We start from the raw sequence: 22,337 nt of genomic DNA, 5'->3' as shown, positions 1-22,337 counted from the left end.
GCCCAGGATTCAGTCATACAGAACAACAAACCATCCAATGAGAAACTGCCACACCCCAGAGGCATGAACCAAGGCACTGCAATAGCCTAAGAGGGTAGGAGAAGGCTTCATGAAGGAAGCAACACTTGGGCTTGGCCATGAATTATCATCAGGCTTTTGTTAAATGGTGGTGAAGAAAGGGCAAAGGAAATGTGCAAATGGCATAAATCATGAAAAGTACAGGAAAGTAATATAATTATTAAGGTGAAACTCTTTGTCCTTTTTCATACTAAAACAATTGCTTCTTTAAAATGATTTTTTAACCACCCAAGGTTTCTTAGGAATGCAATCATTTTTAGAAGAAGATGCCCTAAAATGGATGCTAATGAAGCTGGGAATTATTATTAAAAAAAAAAAAACCCTACTAGGGAGTCTATAAGTCTAGTTTTGTTAAATACTTGTGCCTTTTTACCTGCCTTCCAGATTTTTAGACTTCAGCTGCTGTTCTCCTTCATTGATTTGTTCTTCTAGCACCTTTATTCTGGCTTCTCTCTGCTCTGGAGTTTCCTGACCAAACAGCTTGGTTGTCATTCCTTTCAAAGAGAATGTTCTCACAGTCTAAAAGGAAATTGAAAACATTTGTCATTTCCCCCCTGGCTCACACAGATGCACTGAAAGCCTAAACCAAGGCACTTATAATATTATTTCTAACATTGAAATAATATGGAATAGTCAAAAAGGGGAAAATTTTTAATTGGATGGATAACTCTCAGGTTAGTACTAGGCAGGGTATTTCTCACTTTATAGTAGTAGTAGTATTTTTTAAAGATTGATAACTACAGAAATAAAACAAAACCAAAGAAGTATATTTAAAATCTGTATCTCACACTGAAACTTGCACTGTAGGGCAAGCTCCAACTTCATTGCTTTAATATTTCCTCACTCTCTGGAGTTTATTGAGGGGCATATTTATCCCTTCACATGTAGGAGTAGAGAATCAAGCACTCTGAAAATGGCCTGGAAATTTCTCCCACGTTTTAAAAATAAATCAAGGACCAGAGTATACATGTTTCATGGTCACAGGTCTTTTCCCAGATATATCTATGACTTTGCACAGATGTAACAAGTGGAAAGCACTTCATAACCTAAAGCACTTTTTAACTATAATGTGATTGAAAAATATACAGTGATACTGTCATTGCTTCACTGTTTCCATAATGTTTGCTCTTGCTGTGACAGCTAATTTATTCCAATGGAATAGGTGCGCACAAAGCTGATTATAAAAAAGATCTAAGTCTAGTGCAATAAGATACGGAATTTTCTTTACAAGTACTAACTACAAGCATTAAAGAATAAAGAACCCCCAAAGTTCCTTGTTAGGAGGGATGCACTGATTCTAACTGGGTAAAGTTTTTTAAAGTAAACTAAATTTTCTATAAAATACTTTGCAAAACTAAACTTGACAAAGGTCATTATTTCAATCTCAAAGAATGATGTTTTTTCACTGGGACTTAATCAGAAATTAGATGATACATTACACAGAGAATGGTGGCAAAATCTCTTACATTACCAAATAGTTTAAGACTTGAACAGCTTATATCTTTTACATAAGATCACAACCAAAAGAATTACAAAGCCACTCATACATTATTTCCCTGTAAAAGCTACAGGCATCCTGAGTACTATTTTTTTTTTTTTTAAAGATTTATTTATTTATTTAATTTCCCCCCCTCCCCTGGTTGTCTGTTCTTGGTGTCTATTTGTTGCGTCTTGTTTCTTTGTCTGCTTTTGTTTCTTTGTCCGCTTCTGTTGTCGTCAGCGGCACAGGAAGTGTGGACAGCGCCATTCCTGGGCAGGCTGCACTTTCTTTTCACGCTGGGCGGCTTTCCTCATGGGCGCACTCCTTGGGCGTGGGGCTCCCCCACGCGGGGGACACCCTTGCGTGGCACGGCACTCCTTGCGCGCATCAGCACTGCACGTGGGCCAGCTCCACACGGGTCAAGGAGGCCCGGGGTTTGAACCGCGGACCTCCCATATGGTAGACGGACGCCCTAACCACTGGGCCAAAGTCCGTTTCCCCCTGAGTACTATTAACTGCAGTTTATTCCACATAAGGTTTGCTATAGTAAGAGCAAAGATTGGGAGGCCTAAATGGAAAAACACTCACCCCAGTTGCCAGTTCCTCGCATTGTTGCTTCTTGGATGCTAAGTCTTGAGCAGCCATCTCCAAATCATACTGCATAAGTTCATGTTTCCTGCATACAGCCCTAGGAATGAAAAAAAAAAGTGCTGCCATTTAGTAATTTTCAGTAACTCAATATGAGAGTGTGAAGCTTTTCGTGGGTCCCCAGAAAAGATTATGTTCTTGAAGCTAATCCATTCCTGGCACCCCATGATTGGATTAGATTCCATTGGGGCTTTGATTGGATTACTTTGGTGAGGGGTCACCCAGGGTGGGTCCTGGTCCTCTTGCTGGGTCCTTTATAAACAGAAGACTAAACAGAGACACACAGGAAAAGGTGGCAGAGTAACCCTGAATGCTGAGAGAGAGGCCCCAGAGGCTGGAGGCTAGATTTGGTGGAGTACACAGGACCTCGGAAAGAGGAGCCCAAAGGGCCCAAAGAGAGGAGGCCTAGAGAAGAGGGAAGAGGCAAGAGCCAAGCCCCATGCCTGACTGCCCACAGCTGTGCTTGGGGAGAAAGTAAACCCGGAGGAGAAGGCACAGACCCAGACATGCAGACGCTGCCACGGGCCTTGCCATGGAGTCCAGGATCTAAGGAGACCAGGATCGCCAGCAGCTGACCTTTGATGAGATTTCATCTCTGATTTGGACATTTTCCCCAGCCTCAGAACTGTAAGCTTTTTAACCTAATAAATTCCCAATATAAAAGTCAACCCATTTCTGCTATATTGCTCCCAGTAGTTTTTAGCAAACTAAAACAATGCACTTTATTTTCTGCAGTAAAAACATTTAAGCACCAAATGAAACAAGTGGGCTCCCAATGCTCAAGGGTCAGTAAAGGCAAAAATTAGGTTCCAAGAAAAAGTAACAATCACTCTAGAAATCAGTATCCTATGGTTTGATGATGTTCTTTCGTAATCTGTAACAAATGTTCCATAACAATGTAAGGTGTTAGTGCAGAGGTGTTGGGAATTCTGCACAGTATGCATGATTGTTTTGTAAATTCACTTCTCTAATAAGTATATATTAAAAAAAAAAGAAAGAAAAAGAAATCACTGTCCTTAGGGAAGGGTGCTCCTGCCTATTAGAGAGTACAAGGTTAGACCTCGCCCCCTCTTTCCCACCCACACTCAGTGGCAAACAGGGGGCCCCAAGCACTAAAGGCTCACACCACGAGGGAAAGCTGGTCATGAAGAACAAAGTTCAAGATGGAAATTCAGACAAGGTGATGGTTTCTGGTAGTCCATCAGGCAGCCAGGACACTGCTGGGCCAGTGGGAGCTCCTTCTGAACTGCCACTTGGTGGGGTTCAGCATATAGGACCAGGGATCAGCAGGTGGTCTCTGCCTCCATGGAGGATGGGAAGGGTACATTGAGAGAAAGTTCACGTAGTGGGCTTCCCAGCCCTCTGGACTCGGTCTCAGTGTCTCCAATCAGCCCTGGGGTGTGGGGTGCCTGAGAGACCTGGGGAGTGCCATCGACTGCAGCAACTCAAGCCTGCACTGCCATGGCCACCACAGCTGCCCCACTCTGCAGTTCCGCCCACCCGACATTTAATTTTTTGGCTTCTCTTTTAACATGTTAAGAAATATTTTGGGAAGGAGACTTGGCTCAATGGATAGAGCATCCGCCTACCACATGGGAGGTCCACAGTTCAAACCCTGGGCCTCCTTGACCCATGTGGAGCTGGCTCATACACAATGCTGATGCGCGCAAGGAGTGCCCTGCCATGCAGGGGTGTCCCCGCGTAGCGTAGCCCCACGCACAAGGAGTGCGCCCCGTAAGGAGAACTGCCCAGAGCGAAAGAAAGTCCAGCCTGCCCAGGAGTGGCGCCGCATGAGAGACAGATTCCCAGTGCCGCTGACAAGAATACAAGCGGACAGAGAAGAACACACAGTGAATGGACACAGAGAATAGACAACTGGGGAGGGTGGGGGGGAAGGGGAGAGAAATAAATAAAATAAATATTTAAAAAATATATTTTATTGGGGTGGAGAGTGAGGAGGAAGATTCACAATGTCTTACTAAGGTCAAAACCCATGAACCCAGAATTTTCAAGTTTAAAATGTAATAGGCCAACATTACAAAATAAATCTAGCAGAACCTAAGCATTCAAACTTTATACTTAAAATCTTAAAATAAAAAAGGTTATTTTATAGATACTTGCAATATTTTTCCAATAAAGATACCATATTAAATACATAAAACAATTTTTTGCATAACATAGTAACTGTGATCTCACATTGCAACCAAGTTTGCTTTGAAAGGATGATGTCTCAAAGCTTTCTTCTTGTTTATTTAGAAATGTCTATTTGTTTTTATTATAAAATTCATGATCACTGTAAGAAAAAAAGATTCTAATAAGTAACTGAATAAAATACAGAGGGAAAGTTTCAAGAATCCTGTCTTTTCCCAAACCTACTCTCCAGACTTTACTGGGCATTTACAAATGCATATATCTACATACCACAAATGTTTCCACAGCTTTTTTCACTTAACTACACTATGAATATCTTTCCATGTCAATGCACATCAATCCTTTTTATAATTAAGTGCAATACAGAATTTCACTGTTATTTTGCAAATTTTTTTTTGCTCTGTGATTTGCAAATACCTTGGGCAATGTACACAGATGTTTTCACACCAGTTAGTGAATAGCAAAAGGAATACTGCGCCTTCTGTTTTACTCACAGATTCTTATGCTGCTTTTAAAAGTGACATGAAAACCGACCAAAAGTGGTTAGGACTAAAAGCCACCTATTCCAGGAAAATGATTCATTTTTCTAAATTGGACAGAAAAAAATATAGTAACTTTTTCTTCATCAAATAGGAATATCTACCAGAAAAATCTGTCTGGCTCTGGAGATAACTAAAAAAACAAAAGATGAAGTCCACAATGTTAACCTGTTTTACAACTTAATTGAGGAGCCAAGAGGTGAAAAAAATTATGGAATAAAAATGTCACTATACAATCTAGAGGCAGACAGTTCAAAACGCACACTCAATCTCTATTTTCGTTCAATATTCAAACTTTAAAAAAGCAGAAAGAATAATATGGAGATATACCTAATGTCTGAGATTAGCAGATCTTATTATAATTTTTAAAGGGTAAAGCTTGTCAAAGAAACATTGCACCAGACAAGTTAAACAGGTTAAGACTGATTTTATTTAGACTACTGCAGAAGGGAGAAAGAACTCAGAATGGGTCTGATTTCAACTTGAGAAAAGCAGGGGGTTGGGTTAAATTTTATAGTCTGGGTAGGGCAACTGAAACACAGAAGCAGGCCATCTGGAGGAAGAGGAGTAGGAGTGATCAGGGGCCAGTTTGATACTTGGAATAGCTAATGTCTGAAGTTATTTTTTTTTTTGCTTTTCTTTATTTGCAGTATGAGTTATCTTTCTCTGTAGTACTACAGCTGCAAGATTAGGTTCAAGTAAGTCAGGGCTGGGGGAGCAAGCAAGTAGGGTGGTGTGTGAAACAAGTTGAACAGCATGATTAAGAAAAAGCAGGAGTGGCAGTGGACTTGGCCCAGTGGTTAGGGCGTCCGTCTACCACATGGGAGGTCTGTGGTTCAAACCCCGGGCCTCCCTGACCTGTGTGCAGCTGGCCCATGCGTGGCGCTGATGCACGCAAGGAGTGCCCTGCCACACAGGGGTGTCCTCTGTGTAGGGGAGCCCCACGCGCAAGGAGTGCGCCCTGTAAGGACAGCCGCCCAGTGCGAAAGAAAGTACAGCCTGCCCAGGAATGGTGCCACACACACGGAGAGCTGACACAACAAGATGACGCAACAAAAAAAAACACAGATTCCCATGCCACTGACAACAACAGAAGCGGACAAAGAAGACGCAGCAAATAGACACAGAGAACAGACAACTGAGGGGGAGAGGGGAGAGAAATAAATAAATAAATCTAAAAAAAAAAAAAAAAGAAAAAGCAGGAGTGATTAGTCCCTCTTCTTACTAAAGAAAAACATCATGTTTTCATTGAACAACTTAGTCGGAAGGAAAAAAGCAGTCTCAGTCTGGTTTGTCTTAAATTTCTATGCCTACCACACTGCAACAAGCAGAGGAATACAAGACCCTCATTAAAATCTGAGAGAATGAGATTATTTTTAAAAACCTTACTATTTGTATTTTACAGTAGCATAGAGAGAGAGAGGTGATCAGTCACAGGGCAGGATCTGGAACTTTTATTATACTTACCGCAGTGCTTCTGCATAAAAAAGATATTCCTTTAACTGATCTGCATAATGTTCTTCATCTTCCAAAATATCATCAATAGAAGCAGCATACCTGTTTTAAAAAACATTAAGCAGAGTAACTTTCATTGGGACACAAAATAATAAAGCTCTAAAGAAGTCTATTGGGAGTGTGCTCCAAAGACTACTTGCTACCTATCAGTGACAAAGTAAGAAAAAAAAAGTGAGAATAAGCATTTAGAAACATTCACAGCAGTTTTTAATTAAATAACAATTTTACCAAAAAGTTTTGGTCAGCAATGGTTTTGAAATAAAAACAAAAAACAAAAAATCATCCTTCTCACAGGTAGCTTAAAAAGCACTGTAAGACTGTTTATATCTTTTGTTCAAAGACTATAAAATGGCTATAAAATATGTAGAAAGAATAAGAGTTTTATTAGTGTACACACATTCCTGGTAGCAACTATTTATAGTAATGTCCTAAAGATACAAAAGGAAAAGTAGGACAAATATAAATTACAGAAGATTTTAGAAGCCTTACATTATAAATCTCAATAGCAACCCTTGCTTTGGTCAGGATAACCACCTCATTGTGAGGCCATGTTCATTTCTGCACGTCGTTTTTACTGAAATGTGACTGCTCTCCACATTGCTTCTCCAAATCCAATCAGCACAAATCTCAACACCTCATAAAATTTTCCCAGACTAATTTAGTCCTTATTCATCACTCTACTTCTGATCTCTTATCAAGAATTTAGACCTTAAATTCTATAGAAGTAACAGTTCAAGTGTTGGTTTTATTTTTCTGCTCACACTGAAAACTCCATAAGCATATGGGCTACATCATGTATTACATTTCAGTGTGGTATGACAGGCATCCCCTTTCAAATTCGTTCTGATTCCTTAGCATGGGAATAAAAGAAAACTAGATGCTTTATGTCTCCAGACCTGCTTCATGTAGGCAACTAAATCAAGTTTACTGAAGATGTAAAAGTAAACCAATAAACCTATGTTAAGGCCCACTCAAAAAAGTGATGTGCTTACAGGATTTATAAAGAATAGGCAAAGTACATATTGTAATTACAAATTTATATCCGTTAGAGTGTCGAATTTCTTCTGTCTTATGTTACTCACTAAAAAAAGTCTGGAGAGTCACTGCTAAGAGTAGGAAAAATTGCTGTTACCTCATAAATCATGATTCTGGAAGAGTTAATGTTAAAATAAACAAAAGAGAGGAACCATATGGCTGATGGCAAGCAAAGTACAGGGGTAAATTGACACATACTTGGGTAGAGAAGTGCAAACGTTAAGATTTCCAGATGTCAGTACGGAGAATTATTAATTTATTCATTCATTCATTCATTTCTTTAGGAAGTACTGGGGATTGAACTCAGGATCTTGTACATGGGAAACAGGTACTCAACTAGAGTACATTTGCTCCCCAATGACTGGGTTTTTTTGTTTGTTTGTTTTTGTTTTTAGGAGGTACCAGGGATTGAACCCAGGACCTCATACATGGAAAGCAGGCACTCAGCCACTTGAGCTACATCCACTCCCCGATTTATTTTTTTAATACAACAACTGGAAGGGATGATTCTAAATTCTCATAGATATTGAAATGCTAAATTAATAAATGCAGGAAGACTTCTCAAGGTTCAACAATTTGGCTGAAAAAATAGCCAGTAAACTTGCCTATGGCCTATTGAAAAGTAAAATGTAGATAAAATAATGCTTGCTGGATGTCTTCTAGGCTAAAAGCTGGACCTTAACAAGGAGATATGAGAACCATTATAAACAGTTCCATAAATTGCTAGGACCAAACAGCTGAAATTCTAATGCTCTCAGAAAGAATATTTTTTAAACAAAATAGTAACCTATTGTCACTTTCGTACAAAACCATACAAGGTTATGCTGAAATTGTTATGTAATTTCATATCACCCCCATCTGAAGAAAAACATGAATGGAAGAGATCTAGGAAAATGATACTGGAATAAAGAAATGAGAACTGAGAGTGTATATACTAATTTTTAAAGTTCACGTTTGCCATATCTTATTTTGGTCCCTTGCTCACTAATTTTTCTTTAAGGTTTATTTTTTCATCCCTCCCCCCTCCCCCCACCCTGTTTTTGCTGTCTGTATCCATTCCCTGTGTGATCTTCTGTATCTATTTCTCTTTTGGTCTTCTCTTCTCAGTTTTTCTCCTCTAGGTTTCACCAGGATTTGATCCTAGGGACCTCTGATGTGGAAAGAGGTTCCCTATCAATTGTGCCACCTCAGTTCCTGGTCTCTGCTGCACTTCATGTTGACTCTCCCCTTCGTCTCTCTCTTGTTGTGTCATCACCTTGCTGTGTTAACTCGCTTGCGTGGGCACTGGCTCACCACGCAGGCACTCAGCTCACCACGCAGACACTGGCTCACCAGGTGGGTACTGGCTTGATACGCAGGCACACTTTCTCGTCTTCTTTTTCACCAGGAGGCCCCAGGATTGAACTCGAATCCTCCCATATGGTAGGTGGAAGCCCTGTCACTTAGCCACATCTGCTTTCCAGCTCACTAATTTTTAACTGCTTATCAATCAGTTAAATTTTTTACTAGCTTTCTACTCTGATTTGAGTACTTTGGAGCTTTCTAACTCAAACTGTATCTCTTAAATTTAGACCTGTCACCCTCCCCAGGATGAGTTCTCAGGCTTGAATCTCTGAATGGGAAAAACAACAACACTGTACCAGGAATTATAAGACTTGTTTCTAGCTTTAATGTTACTAATTGTGACTTGGACCAATTCTCTTATTTTCTCAGATGTGCTCCCCATCATCCCATACTAAATTTCTTTTTCTTTTTTTTTAGGTACTGGGGGCCAGGGATTGAAACCAGGACCTTGTATGTGGGAAGCCATCATTCAACTACACAGGCTTCTAAGTTTTTTGTTTGTTTTTCTTGTTGGTATTTTTAGGAGGTACCGGGAACCAAACCTGGGACCTCCCATGTTGGAAGTAGGCACTCAACTGCTTGAGCCTCATCCACTCCCCACAGTAAGTTTTCATCTCTAACAATAGGCCAAACAATCACTTGGCATGGATACAGTAGAGGGGATTCCTATATCAGATAGATGGCTAGACTAAGGACCCTTGATCATCCCAATGTGCTATTTTTTTCAATAGGAAAAACTTCCCTTTTTTAGGGCCTCTGGTTTTGTGTAGTACTTAAGCTTTTTCCACTCTCCTTTTTTTTTCAAAAATTCCCCTTTTGTTCCCCAGTATTTTTAAGGTTTCATTTTTGTCTCTCTATATATTTTTAATACATCTGGAATTAATTTCAGTTTGGCATAAAAAAGAGATCTAGTTTTTATTTTTTTTCCAAAAGGACAGCAGTGGGATACTTTAACACTGATTTTTTAAATTCTAAAACTGTTACTGAGGTAAAATGTATGTAGTGAAACGCACAAATCTTTTTTGTGTACTACCCAACCCCAGTAAAGATAAAGAACGTAATCAACTCCCCACAAACTTCCCTTCTGTCCCCTTCCAGTCACTTCCCACTCCCCACAAGCAACCTCTTTTCTGATTTCTATCACCATAAATTAGTTTTGTCTGGTCTTAGATTTTTATATAAATAGAATAATACAGTATGTAATCTCGTGCATCTGGCTTCTTTTGCTAAACCTGTTTTCAAGATTCATCCTGTTTGTTGTATCAGTAGTAGATCCTTTTTATTGCTGAGAAATAGCCTATGAACGTTAACACAATTATTTTTATCCATTCTTGTATTGACAGATTTTGGGTTTTAAGTCTGGGGCTATTATAAATAAAGCTGCTATAAACAGTCTTATACAAGTTTTTTCTTGTATACAATGTCAGTTCTCTTGGGTAAATACCTAGGTATGGAATGCTGGTGTCTGTTTAATTTAGAAGAAACTGTCAAACAGTTTTCCAAACTGGTTAATATATTTACACTTCCACAGCAAAGTTGAGCATTTCAGTTCCTCCACTTCCTCACCAGTATTTGTTCTCAGCCTTTTTAATTTCAGCCATTCCAGTATCTGTGAAACTATCTCATTTTGATATTAGATTTAAATTTCTTTAATGACTAATGTCATCTACCTTTCCATGTCCTTATTGGCCATTCATATATTTTTTTCTGAAGTGGCCATACAAGTCTTTTGCCAACTTTTAATTGGATTGTTTGTTTTTTAATTATTGAGTTATAGGAGTTCTTTACATACATTATGGATACAAATTCTTTGTCAGATATGTACACTGAAAATGTTTGATCCCAGTTTGTGGCTTGCCTCTTCATTAAGTGCCTTTTGATGAGCAAAGATTTTCCATGTCAGTTAAGAGCAATTTACATTTTTTCTTTTATATTTTTATCTTTCAGTGTCTTCTGTAACAAATCTTTCTTGACTCCAAGACTGCAAATGTTTTCTACTAAAAGCTGTAATTTTAGTCTTTACAATTAGACATATGATCCAAGGTGATTTAGTTTTTGTGTAAGGTGTGAGATAGGAGTTAAAATTAACTTTCTTCCATATAGAAACCCAGTTATCCCAGCACCATTTATTGAAATTGACTACATAGGTTTAAATGGGACTATTTCTGGACTCTCTTTTTTTTTTTTTTTTTTTTTTTTTTGAGGTACCAGGGCAGGGGATTGAACCCGGGACCTCATATGTGGGAAGACAGGAAGCCAGCACTCTACCACTGAGCCACATTGGCTCCCTAAAGTTGGGTTTTTCATTTGTTTGCTTGTTGTTTGTTATTGTTTTCAGAAGGCGCCAGGGACCAAATGTGGGACCTCCCATGTGAGAAGCAGACACTCAACCACTTGAGCCACGTCTGCTCCTCTGGACATTATTCTGTTCCATTAATCTGTTTATCTTTATGCCAATACCTCACTATCTTTAAAATTGAAACTTTATAAAAAGCCTTGAAATTAGGTAAAATACTCAAGCTTTGTTCTTTTTCAAGGTCGTTTTATCTATTCTAGGTCCTTTGTATTCCCATATAAATTTTAGAATCAACTTACCAATTTCTATTTTAAAAAAACAATTGGAATTTTGGTTGGGATTACATTGACTCTATATAGTCAATTTGAGAAGAGTAAACAATATTGAGTCTTCCAATCTATGAACACAGTTTAACTCTCTATTTATTTAGGCAATGTTTTATGTGGTTTTCAGTGTAGAGGTCCTTGCACATCTTTCATTAAATTAAACCCTACGTAATATGTTTTTGATGTTATGATAAATATCATTTTTTTTAAAGGAGGTACTGAGGATTGAACCCTGGACCTCGTACATGGGAAGCAGGTGCTCAAACCACTGAGCTACACTTGCTTGCCAATAACTTTTTAAAATTTCATTTTCCAACTGTTACTGCTAGTACTAAAAACATTTTTCTGTATTACTCTTGCATCTTGCAAACTTGTTTAATTCAATTGTTCTATAATACTTTTGGTTGATTCCTTATGATATTCTATGTAAATGATCCTGTCAACTGCAAATAAAGAATTTTACTACTTCTTTTCTAAGATTTAGGCCTTTAATTTTCTTGCCTCATTGTATTGATTTTGACTTCTAGTACAATGTTTAATGGAAGTGGTGAAAGCAGACAACTTTGCCTAGTCCCTGGTATCTAAAGGGAAAGTATCAGTAATTCACTATTAAGTGAATATTAGGTATAGATTTTAATCTGAGAAAATTCTCTTTTATTCCCAGTTTGACAATTTTTATGTGAATGGCTACTGGAATTTGTCAAATTCCTTTTCAATGTATATAAAAATATGGTTTTTCTTCTTTATTCTGTCAATATATGAATTAGACTAATTTTTTATGTTAAACTAGCCTTGCATTTCTGAGATAAACTTCATTAAATCAAATCTGTAAACACAGAACATATAAACATCAGCAAACTTGATAAAAACAGAAGAATAGTGAGTCACCAACATTCACTATTAAACTTCACATTAGGTTGTACATTAAATTCTCTAGATTCTTACACATCCATATGATGTCCAGCACTCTGCAGTCCATCACCCATTTCTTTTTCTATGGCACTCCATTCACTAGGGAAAAAAGATAAACGAAAAACACCATGAATTAGGGATATAAAATACTATTAATGCAATTTTTTCTAGCTGTCTTTGAAACAATACTTACACCCTATATTTAGATTTATTTCTTGTGACTCAAATATGCTGCTTTCTTTTTTTAAAACTTTAACCCAGCTTAATTATTAAAGAGCAGTACAAATTGCCTTTTTAAAAAGCAATTTTATTGAGATATATTCATATACCATACTATCCATCTAAAGTGTACATTCAATGGCTTTTATTTTTTTCTATTTATTTTTCCAATGGCTTTTAGTATAGTCATAGAGTTGTGCATTCACCACCACAATCAATTTTCAAGCATTTTCATTATTAAAAAAAAAAAAATCCTTTATCTTTTAGCAGTCACCTTTCAATCCCTCTATCCTTTCCCAGCTAAACATAATTGCTCATGTAATTCTGTCCCTATAAATTTAGTAATATTTACATTTTATCTAGCACTTTGTGTCTGGCTGCATTCACTTAGAACACTTTTTTAAAATTTTACAATTGATGGGAAAATACTAACATACTACTATTTGCAACAATCAGTCATTTGCTTTAGGTGTGTTTTTGCTTATATAACACCCTATTATTAACATCCTGTAATATTAACATACATTTGTTCTAATTCATGGAAGAACTGACCAGACTTATCCACAAAAGCACTTACTATGCTATACTGTTCCATGTTTGATCATCTTGCTTTCCTTCCAGTGACATACATAACCCTAAACTTCCCCTTTCAACTACAATCACACCCGCATATCGATGCTATTAATTATACTCACTATAATGTGCTATCATCACCTCTACCCATTTCCAAATATTTAAAATCAACCTTATGAGAAATTCTGCACAAATTAGGCATTAGGTCCCCATTCTCTACCCCTCATTCTATCGTCTGGTGACCTCTAGTCTTCCTATTAATTTCATGAGTTTGTTTAGTTCATTATAGTGAAATCATAAAATATTTGTCTTTTTGTGTCTGGCTTATGCTACTTTCAAGTTTAACAACCAAATACCAAGTAAAGGCTTTAAAATGTTAGTTCAAAAGTTGATACTCTGGCAGAAGAAAGTCATGCCTTAAAGTCATCATGTTGAGTTTGAAATAAGCCAGACACAAAAAGACAAATATTGAAGGAACTCAGTGATATGAAATAAACAAAATAAGCAAATTCAGAGAGTAAGAAACTAGAATACATGTTACCAGGGATCAGGGTAGGGGTAGGGGATGGGGAGATAATGCTTAACTGGTATAGAATTTCTATTTGGGGTGATGGAAAAGTTTTAGTAATATATGGTGGTAATAGTAGTACGAAACCGTGAATGTAATTAACACCCCTAAATTATATATTTGAATGTGGTTTAAAGTAGAAATTTTAGGTCCTATATGTTTCTAGAATAAATTTTTAAAAATCATAGGCCTGTACAACACAAAAGTGAGCTTTGATGGAAACTATGGACTATAGTTAATAATACAATTATAATATTCTTTTATAAATTGTAACAAAAGGACCGACCACATTAATGCAAAGCATTTATAATTAGGTATATGGGAACTCTGTATTTTCTCTATGATTTTTCTATAAAGCTACAAGTTCTCTAATAGAAAAATAAGTAAAAGTTAATACCTGCTCCTCTTAAATACAAAATAAGTATCACACAAAACCGCTTCTGCTTATAGACAACAATACTGAGCTAGGGTGAATATTTAAACCAATTTTAAAACCATTTTAAAAAATATGGATTCTGGCCCTAATTTTGATCTATTTAATCAGAATGTCTGGGGATAGGACTGAGCATGGGTATTTATTTAAAGCTCCATGGATAATTCTGAAGAATACAACTGACTACATGCCACTATTGTAATAGCTACAAGAAAAAAAGGGTTGTACAGAAACATTAGGTGCACCATAAAACTTCAAGAATTTGCATTTTGCAGGAAAAATCCTAGTAGAAGCATTATTTTGTTGCCATGTCTGTGAAATGCATCAAATTTTTTAAATCCTGTTTATGGAAATGTTTATATAGGTTTCTTAAAATGGGAAAATACATACATAATCTCAAATACCCAAAGTTGGCATAAACGGATATATTTCCCTCCAGTCTTAAAAATAAAATTTTAAAAAATTCTTGGTTTAACATATATATATACTACAAATTTAGCCATTTAACCATTTTTTGTTTACAATTCAGTGGTATTAACTACATTTACAATGTTGTACAACCATCATCAGCAGTCATTACTAAGATTCTTTCATCAACGAAGAGAAACTCTGTGCCCTTTAAGTAATAATACCTTTCCAGCTCCCCTTCCCCCAGCCCCTGGTAACCCTAATCTGCCTTCTATTTCTATGAATTTCCTTATTGTAGATAGTTCTAATCTGCCTTCTATTTCTATGAATTTCCTTATTGTAGATAGTTCATGCATATTTGCCCTTTTGTGTTGGGCTTATGTAACTTCGTATGTTTTCAAGGTTCATCTGTGTTTTAGCATGTATCAGCATTCCATTCCTTTATATGGCTGAATAATTCTCCATTGTATAGATACACTACATTGTTTATGCATTCATCTGTCAATGGAAACTTAGGTCATTTCCACATCTTTTGGCTATTGTAAATAATGCTGCCCTTCTAGTCTTTTTACTTGCTCATTTTAATATGGCTGAGATAACATGGTATATGCAATTTTATATCATGCTCTTTTCCTTTAACAGTATTTTCCTATGTTATTAAAATAATTCTTTCTAAACATTGTTTCCGAATGCAACTCATAATACCTTTAAACCATTTTCCTGGTTTTTTTTTACTATTTAAAGAATGCATAATATAATACAGTAACATCTTTTTCAACTGCAGCAATCATAAAAGAAAAAAATTGAAAACAATATCATTGTGCTAATCTGTGATTTTCATAAACTATACTTAAAATACCAGATTATATGCTCACAGTACTAGAAAGGAAAAAAATCACATGGCATTTAATATTGCTAAGGAAGCAAAACAAACACACAAATTACCTATGTAACAGCACAGTTATGACGAAATGATAATATAGGTAAGACTCCAAGAATTTTCTTTCCTTATATGTTTATTCTCAAAATAGTAACAATTAACATATTTTTGTGTTTTCCTATTTACCAAATGGCTTTTAAATATCTTTAGCTCTATTATCTAAGCTCCAAAGTCACATTTCTATGCCTACAAGACAATTCTTTTTTGCACCTCTGTCACTTCAAATTCAACAAATCTAAAGCCCAGTTCTTTACATGAAAAAGAAAATCTGGAACTTTTGAAAGATTACAAGTTATAGCCAATTGTGTAATGTAGTGATGAAAGTTAATGTAACTGCAGGTCGTGCTAATGTAATTAATGAAGAGTCTACTCCAATTGTCTATTGGATTTCCTACAGGACTTCATTGACCTAATCTTGGAACATCTTATCTTAAGGTCCACAAAATCATATGTAATTAATTCTTCTGTCTCCCAACCAAGACTATAAACTAGGAAAGCAAGATTTATTTTTAATCATCTTTGTATTCCCAATAAGTAGTTTAGCACCTGACAAATACTTGGCGTTTACACTTTATAGGCTAAGTGAAATAATGAACAAATGAATAAACTAAAAAAAAAAGAGGATAAATACACTGAGTTCTGTGCATCAGCCACTGTTAGGTGCTGGAAACACAAAGATTGAAAAAAAGCTCTCTCCCTCAAGATATATGAAGTTCAGTCCTCAGATACTCAAATTGTGAACCAGCAACAGTATCACCTATAAACTTGTTAGAAACGCACTCTCAAGACCCAGCTTAGACCTACTGGATCAGAATCTGCATTTTTAACAAGATCCCCAGGTGACCTGTACTGGCTGTTGAAACGCACTCTCAAGACCCAGCTTAGACCTACTGGATCAGAATCTGCATTTTTAACAAGATCCCCAGGTGACCTGTACTGGCTGTTATATTTTAAGAAATAAATGGCTAGATAGACAAAAGGTTCTAATCTGGGATCCATAGATTAGTCTAGTAGAGGGAACAGAAAATGTTAACCAACTTAATTGCAAAGGGGGTAACTGCTTACACATAACAAACAATTAAAAGGAAGAGGGGATTAGCAAAATTTTAGAAGAGGCATAATTATTACCTTCAAGTACTTAAAGCATAGTGTTATAGATGAACTAGCTCAGTAAGAGTCATAGAACATTTGTTGCATCTGATGAAAGCAACTGACCTTTTCCCTAAGGGGTAAAAATTACAAAAGTGAAATTTTACATACAATTTCAGTGACTCTTGGATTAAGACACCTGAGCTATTATAAAAATACCAAGGTCCCTCAAGCACTGTTACAATTCCACAAGAGAAAGGAAAGACTCCAAGAATGCCGTGTATTCAGATTTAGAATAGGAAGAAAAATATGATAAATTACAAGAAAAAATTTAGCCACATAATCTGGTGTGCATCAGGGATAGAGGAATGAGAGAGAAAGTCTACAGCCCAAACCAGCCCTGTGGTAATAGGTTTTGTTTATAATTCTGTGTAAGAGTTCATTTAAACAAAGTTCCACGGATTTGGAAATCACTGTCCTCATTTAACCTCATAATTGAATAGATACATAAAATCAAAGCTCTTGAGGTTTAACATGGTTTATTCAAACTCAGGCAGAATGATCCGTGACAGAGCTGAGACTAGAATCAACTTCCAATAAAGTGCAGTATTTAGTAATCCCAGTCTCCCCTTTGATGACACCTGCCCCCACTCCACATGTGTGATGGTCAGGCTCATGTGTCAACCTGGCCAGGAAATGGTGCCTGGTTATTTAGTCAAGGAAGCACTGGCCTAATTGTTACTGTGAGAACATTTTGTGGACTTAAATTATTTGTAGACTGCATCAATGGCTGATTACATCTACTATCAACTGAGGAGATTGCCTTCAGCAATGACAGAAGCCTCATCCAAACAGGTGAAGGCCTTAAAAATGATTCCAGGAGTCAAAAGAGAGAATTTCCATCTCTATTTCCGTCAGCCAGCTTCTCTTGGAAAATTCATTACAAACCTTCAATGGAGTTCCCAGCTTGCAGCCTGCCCTACAGAATTTGGACTTGTGCATCCCTACAGTTGCATGAGACAATTTTATAAAATCTCATAATATTTACAGATAGCTCCTGTTCGTTCTGTTTCCCTAGAAAACCCTAATATAAAATGCATATGATCAAATAAAAAAAAGTATAGCATCATTAAACAATATCAATTCTGTATCTTTGAGCACTGGAGTTACAAGTTATATCAGCCAAACTGATGTTTATGTGTCCCTAATCATGTGCCTTTGCATGTGGCTTTTTGAAAGAAATGTCCTTGTGTCCTTTCCTGGAATCCCTTGAACAGAAATGTACCAATAAATCTGGATGAAATATTTTCTCTTGGTTGCTTCCATATGGATTCACAATTTAATGTGAATTAAGATGAGTATTTTAAAATGTTCAATTAACAGACTATTATAGGCTATTAGCTCCAGAGAGCTTATGCATAACTGGCACTTAAAACTCTTGCCCCCCTTTTAGAAGTCTATCTTAGAGTGAACCTCACCTGTGTATTTAGTCTGGTTCAGTTCTGGCAGAGCCAGAAACTGGTGAAAATAGAAGGCAAATCCTTTAAGCCCCTATTGAGAATAGCCCTTTGGCCTGTCCTAAGTCAAGTCAGGTGCTGTAATGGAGGTGGGGGCTGCAAAAAGCCTAGGCATTCTAGAAGAGTACAAAATGAACTGCATTCAAGAAAGAAAAACATTAACATGTGATATGAACATACCACAAAACCTATTAAGCTTCCCTGTTTTTCTCTGGGAGTTTAATTCCTGATCATTGCATTCTGTAAATTTATGTCTCTTCATCATTCTTCTCTGCTTTTGACGACAATTCTCTTACCTCAATCTCTATTTTAGCAACTAATTTTTTTTTTTAATTAGAGAAGTTTACTGATAAATCATGCCCAAGCTTCCTATTATACCATCCTATAATAACACCTTTCATTAGTATGGTATATTTGTTAAAAATTCACAAAAGAACATTTTTATAATTGTACTGTTAACTACAGCCCATTGTTTACAATAGGGTTTACTGTGAGGTAGTCCTGTTTTGTTTTACTTATAATGTTTACCCTAGTAACATATACAACCGAAACTGCTTCTAACCACATTCAAATATGTAATTTAATACTATTATGTTCACAATTTGTGCTAGCATTTATGCCATACATTACCAAAATATTTTCATTGTCCCAAGTAGGAACTTGGTACATTTTAAGCCTTAACTCCCTATTCTCTACCCACACCCTGGCTACTGATAACCTATATTCTAGATTCTGACTCCCTAAGTTTGCTTATTCTAATTATTTCATATCAGTCAGATCATACAACGTTTGTACTTTTGTGTCTGGCTTATTTCGCACATTATGTCTTCCAGGTTCATCCATGTTATCAGAACTTAATTCCTTTGACAGCTGAATAATATTCCATTTTATGTATATACCATATTTTATTTATTTATTCATCAGTGAATGGACATTTAGGTTGCTTCCACCTTTTGGCAATAACAACACTATGAACATCAGTGTTTAAGTCCCTGCTTTCAATTCTTTTGGAATCAAACCTAAAAGTGGGATAGTGTGATCATACAGTAATTCTATACTTAACTTTCTGAGAAACTGTCAAACAATGGATGCAACATTTTCCATTCCCACCAGCCATGAACGAGTGTTCTCATTTCTCTACATCCTCTCCAATACTTGTAATTTTCCATTTTTTAAATAATAGTTATTCTAGTGGATGTGAATTGCTATCTCATTGTGGTTTTGATTTGCATTTCCCTAAGGCAAATGAGGTGGAGCATCCTTTCATATGCTTTTTGGACATTTGTGTATCTTCTTTGGAGAAAAGACTATTCAAGGCTTTTGTCCATTTTTAAATTGTGGTTTTTTTTCTTGTTGATTTTCTACATATATTGTAGGTATTAAACCCTTAACAAGATGAGTGCTTTCCAAATATTACGTGCAATTGTATAGGTTGTTGCTTCACTATCATACATCATGATACAGCCGCACAGTGTACAAATGTTTTTTAATTTTGATGAGGTCCCATTTATCTATTATTGCTTTTGTTGCTAGTGCACTGGGTGTAAAGTCTAAGAAACCACTGCCCAACACAGGGTCCTGGCCATGCTTCTTTATGCTTTCAATTAGGAGTTTTACAGTTTTGGTTATTATATTTATGTCTTTGATCCATCCTGAGCTGATTTTTGTATAGTGTGAGGCAAGGGTCTACCTTCATTCTTTTGCAAATGCATTTGCTAAAAAGATTCTTCCTTCCTATTGGAGTGGATCTTCCCTCTTGTCAAAAATCAGTTAGCAATAAAGTGAGGTTTGACTTCTGAACTCTTAATTTGATTCCATTGGTCTATATGTCTGTCTTTGTGCCAGTACCACACTGTTCTGATCATTGTGGTTTGTAATAAGTTTGAAGACTGCAAAGTATGAGTCCTCCAATTTTGTTCCTCTTTACCAAGATGGCTTTGGCTCTTTGGCATCCCATACATTTCCATACAAATTTTATGACTGGCTTTTCCATTTCTTCAAAGGTTATTGGAATTTTGATTGTGACTGCATTGAAGCTGTAATTGTTTGGAGTAGAACTCACATCTTGACAATATTTAGTCTACCAATTCATGAGTGTGGAGTGTCCTTCCATTTATTTAGGTCTTTGATTCTTTCAGCAATGTTTTGTAGCTTTCAACATACAAGTCTTTACATCTTTGGTGAAATTTATTCCTAAATATTTGTTTCTTTTAGTTGCCATTGTAAATGGAATTTTTTTTCTTGGCTTCCTCCTCAGATTGTTCATTATTAGCATACAATACTGAGTTTTGGTGTTGATCTTGTATTTTGCCACTTTTCTGAAATTCTTAGCTCTAACAGTTGTGTTGTATATTTCTGGGGACTTTCTATATAGAGTTTCATGTCATCTGTAAATAGGGAAGGTTTTACTTCTTTCTTTCCAGTTTCTTTTTCTTCCTAATTGCTCTGGCTAGAACATCCAGTCCAATGTTTTTTGTTGTTGTTTTAAAGACTTATTTTATTTATCTCCCCTTGCCCCACCACCGTCTGCTCTCTGTGTCCATTTGCTGTGTTTTCTTCTGTGTCCACTCACATTCTTGTCGTGCAGCACCAGGAAACTGTGTCACTTTTTTTTGTTGCGTCAGCTCTCCGTGTGTGCGGCACCACACCTGGGCGGGCTGCACTTTTTTCACATGGGGTGGCTCTCCTTGCAGGGTGCACTCCTTGTGCATGGGGCACCCCTACACAGGGGGACACCCCTGAGTGGCATGGCGTTCCTTGCATGCATCAGCACTGCCATGGGCGAGCTCACCACACGGGTCAGGAGGTCCTGGGTATCGAACCCTGGGCCCTCCATATGGTAGGTGGATGCTTTGTCAGTTGAGCCACAACTGCTTCCCTCCAGTACAACGCTGAATTAACAGTGGTGACAGTAGGGAACCATGCCTTACTCCTGATTTAAGGGAAAGCTTTCAGTCTTTCACCATGAAGGCTGCTGTTAGCTGTGGGGTTTTATATATGCCCTTTATAATACTGATGAAGTTTCTTTCTATTCCTAGTGGTCTAATTCTTTTTATCAAGAAGGGGTCCTGGATTTTGTCAAATGCTTTTCTGTATCAGTTGAGACAATTATTTTTCCCTTCATTGTGCTAATGTGGTGTATTTCAGTAGTTGAGTTTCTTATGCTGAACTACCTTTGTATACCTGGGATAAAACCCACTTGATCAAGCTATATAATTCTTCTAATGTGCTGTTGGATTTGGTTTGCTAGTATTTTGTTGAGGATTTTTCTGTATATATTCCAAAGTGATATTGATCTGCAATTTTCATTTTTGTGGTATTTTTATCTGGCTTTGGTATGGGGGTGATGTTAGCCTTGTAGAATATATTAGGAATTATTCCCTCTTCAGGCTTTTGGAAGTGTTTGAATGAGACTGGTATTCATTCTTATTTTAATGTTTGGTAAAATTCCCCTGTGAAGCCATCTGTTCCTGAGATTTTTTGTTGTTGGGAGATTTTTGATTACTGATTCAATCTTTTTACTAGTTACTGGTTTGATGGGATCTTCTATTTCTTCTTGAGTCAGTGTAGGCAGTTCCTGTGTTACTAGGAAGTTGACCATTTCAACTAGCTTATCTAATTTGTTGGCATACAGTTGTTCATAGTATCCTACCATGGTTCTTTTTATTTCTTTGGGGTTATTAATAAGGGCCTCCCTTTTAGTTCTGATTTTAGTTGTGCTCTCTCCTTTTCTTTGTTAATCTAGCTAAAGTTCTAGCAATTTTACTGATCTTTTCAAAGAACCAACTTTTGGCTTTGCTGACTTTTTTTTTTTTAATTTTAATTTTCTACTTATCTCCACTTTAGTCTTTGTTATTTCCTGTCTTCTGCTCACTTTGGTTTTACTTTGGTTTTACTCTTCTAGTTCTTCCAATTTTGAGGTTGGGTCTCTGATTTGAAAACTTTCTTCACCTTAGTGTAATTATTCAGAACTATAAACTTCCCTATCAGCACTGCCTTTGCTGCATCCAATAAATTTTGGTATGTCATATTTTCATTTTTTTTTGCCTCAAGGTATTTCCTAATTTCCCATGGGATTTCCTCTTAACCCACTGTTTGGTTAAGAGTACATTGTTTAACTTCTCTATAATTGTGAATTTTTCACTTCTCCCCATTATAGATTTCTAACTTCATTCCATTGTGGTCAGAGAAGATATACCATATGATAACCATATTTTTTTAATTTGAGACTTGTTTTGTGACCTAACATATGGTCAGGCCTGGAGA

The 22,337-nt window shown here is 36.7% G+C and overlaps 1 protein-coding gene across 1 annotated transcript in view; it reads right to left on the bottom strand.

Moving 5' to 3' along the window:
- Nucleotides 1-22,337, bottom strand: part of SNX4 (sorting nexin 4) — a 94,754-nt gene that overhangs the window by 4,589 nt on the left and 67,828 nt on the right. Inside the window, exons 9-12 of the mRNA XM_004465821.4 lie at nucleotides 12,358-12,423; nucleotides 6,364-6,453; nucleotides 2,147-2,246; nucleotides 452-597 (exon numbers count right to left, since the gene is read on the bottom strand). Of these exons, the coding sequence (XP_004465878.1) occupies nucleotides 452-597; nucleotides 2,147-2,246; nucleotides 6,364-6,453; nucleotides 12,358-12,423 (402 nt within the window). The remainder of the gene's footprint in view (nucleotides 1-451; nucleotides 598-2,146; nucleotides 2,247-6,363; nucleotides 6,454-12,357; nucleotides 12,424-22,337) is intronic.

The sequence above is a fragment of the Dasypus novemcinctus genome, chromosome 4 (assembly GCF_030445035.2).
Source record: "Dasypus novemcinctus isolate mDasNov1 chromosome 4, mDasNov1.1.hap2, whole genome shotgun sequence".
NCBI classification, from domain to species: domain Eukaryota; kingdom Metazoa; phylum Chordata; class Mammalia; order Cingulata; family Dasypodidae; genus Dasypus; species Dasypus novemcinctus.
Note: the sequence above shows the minus strand (reverse complement) of the source record. Positions and strands in the feature narration are given on the sequence as shown.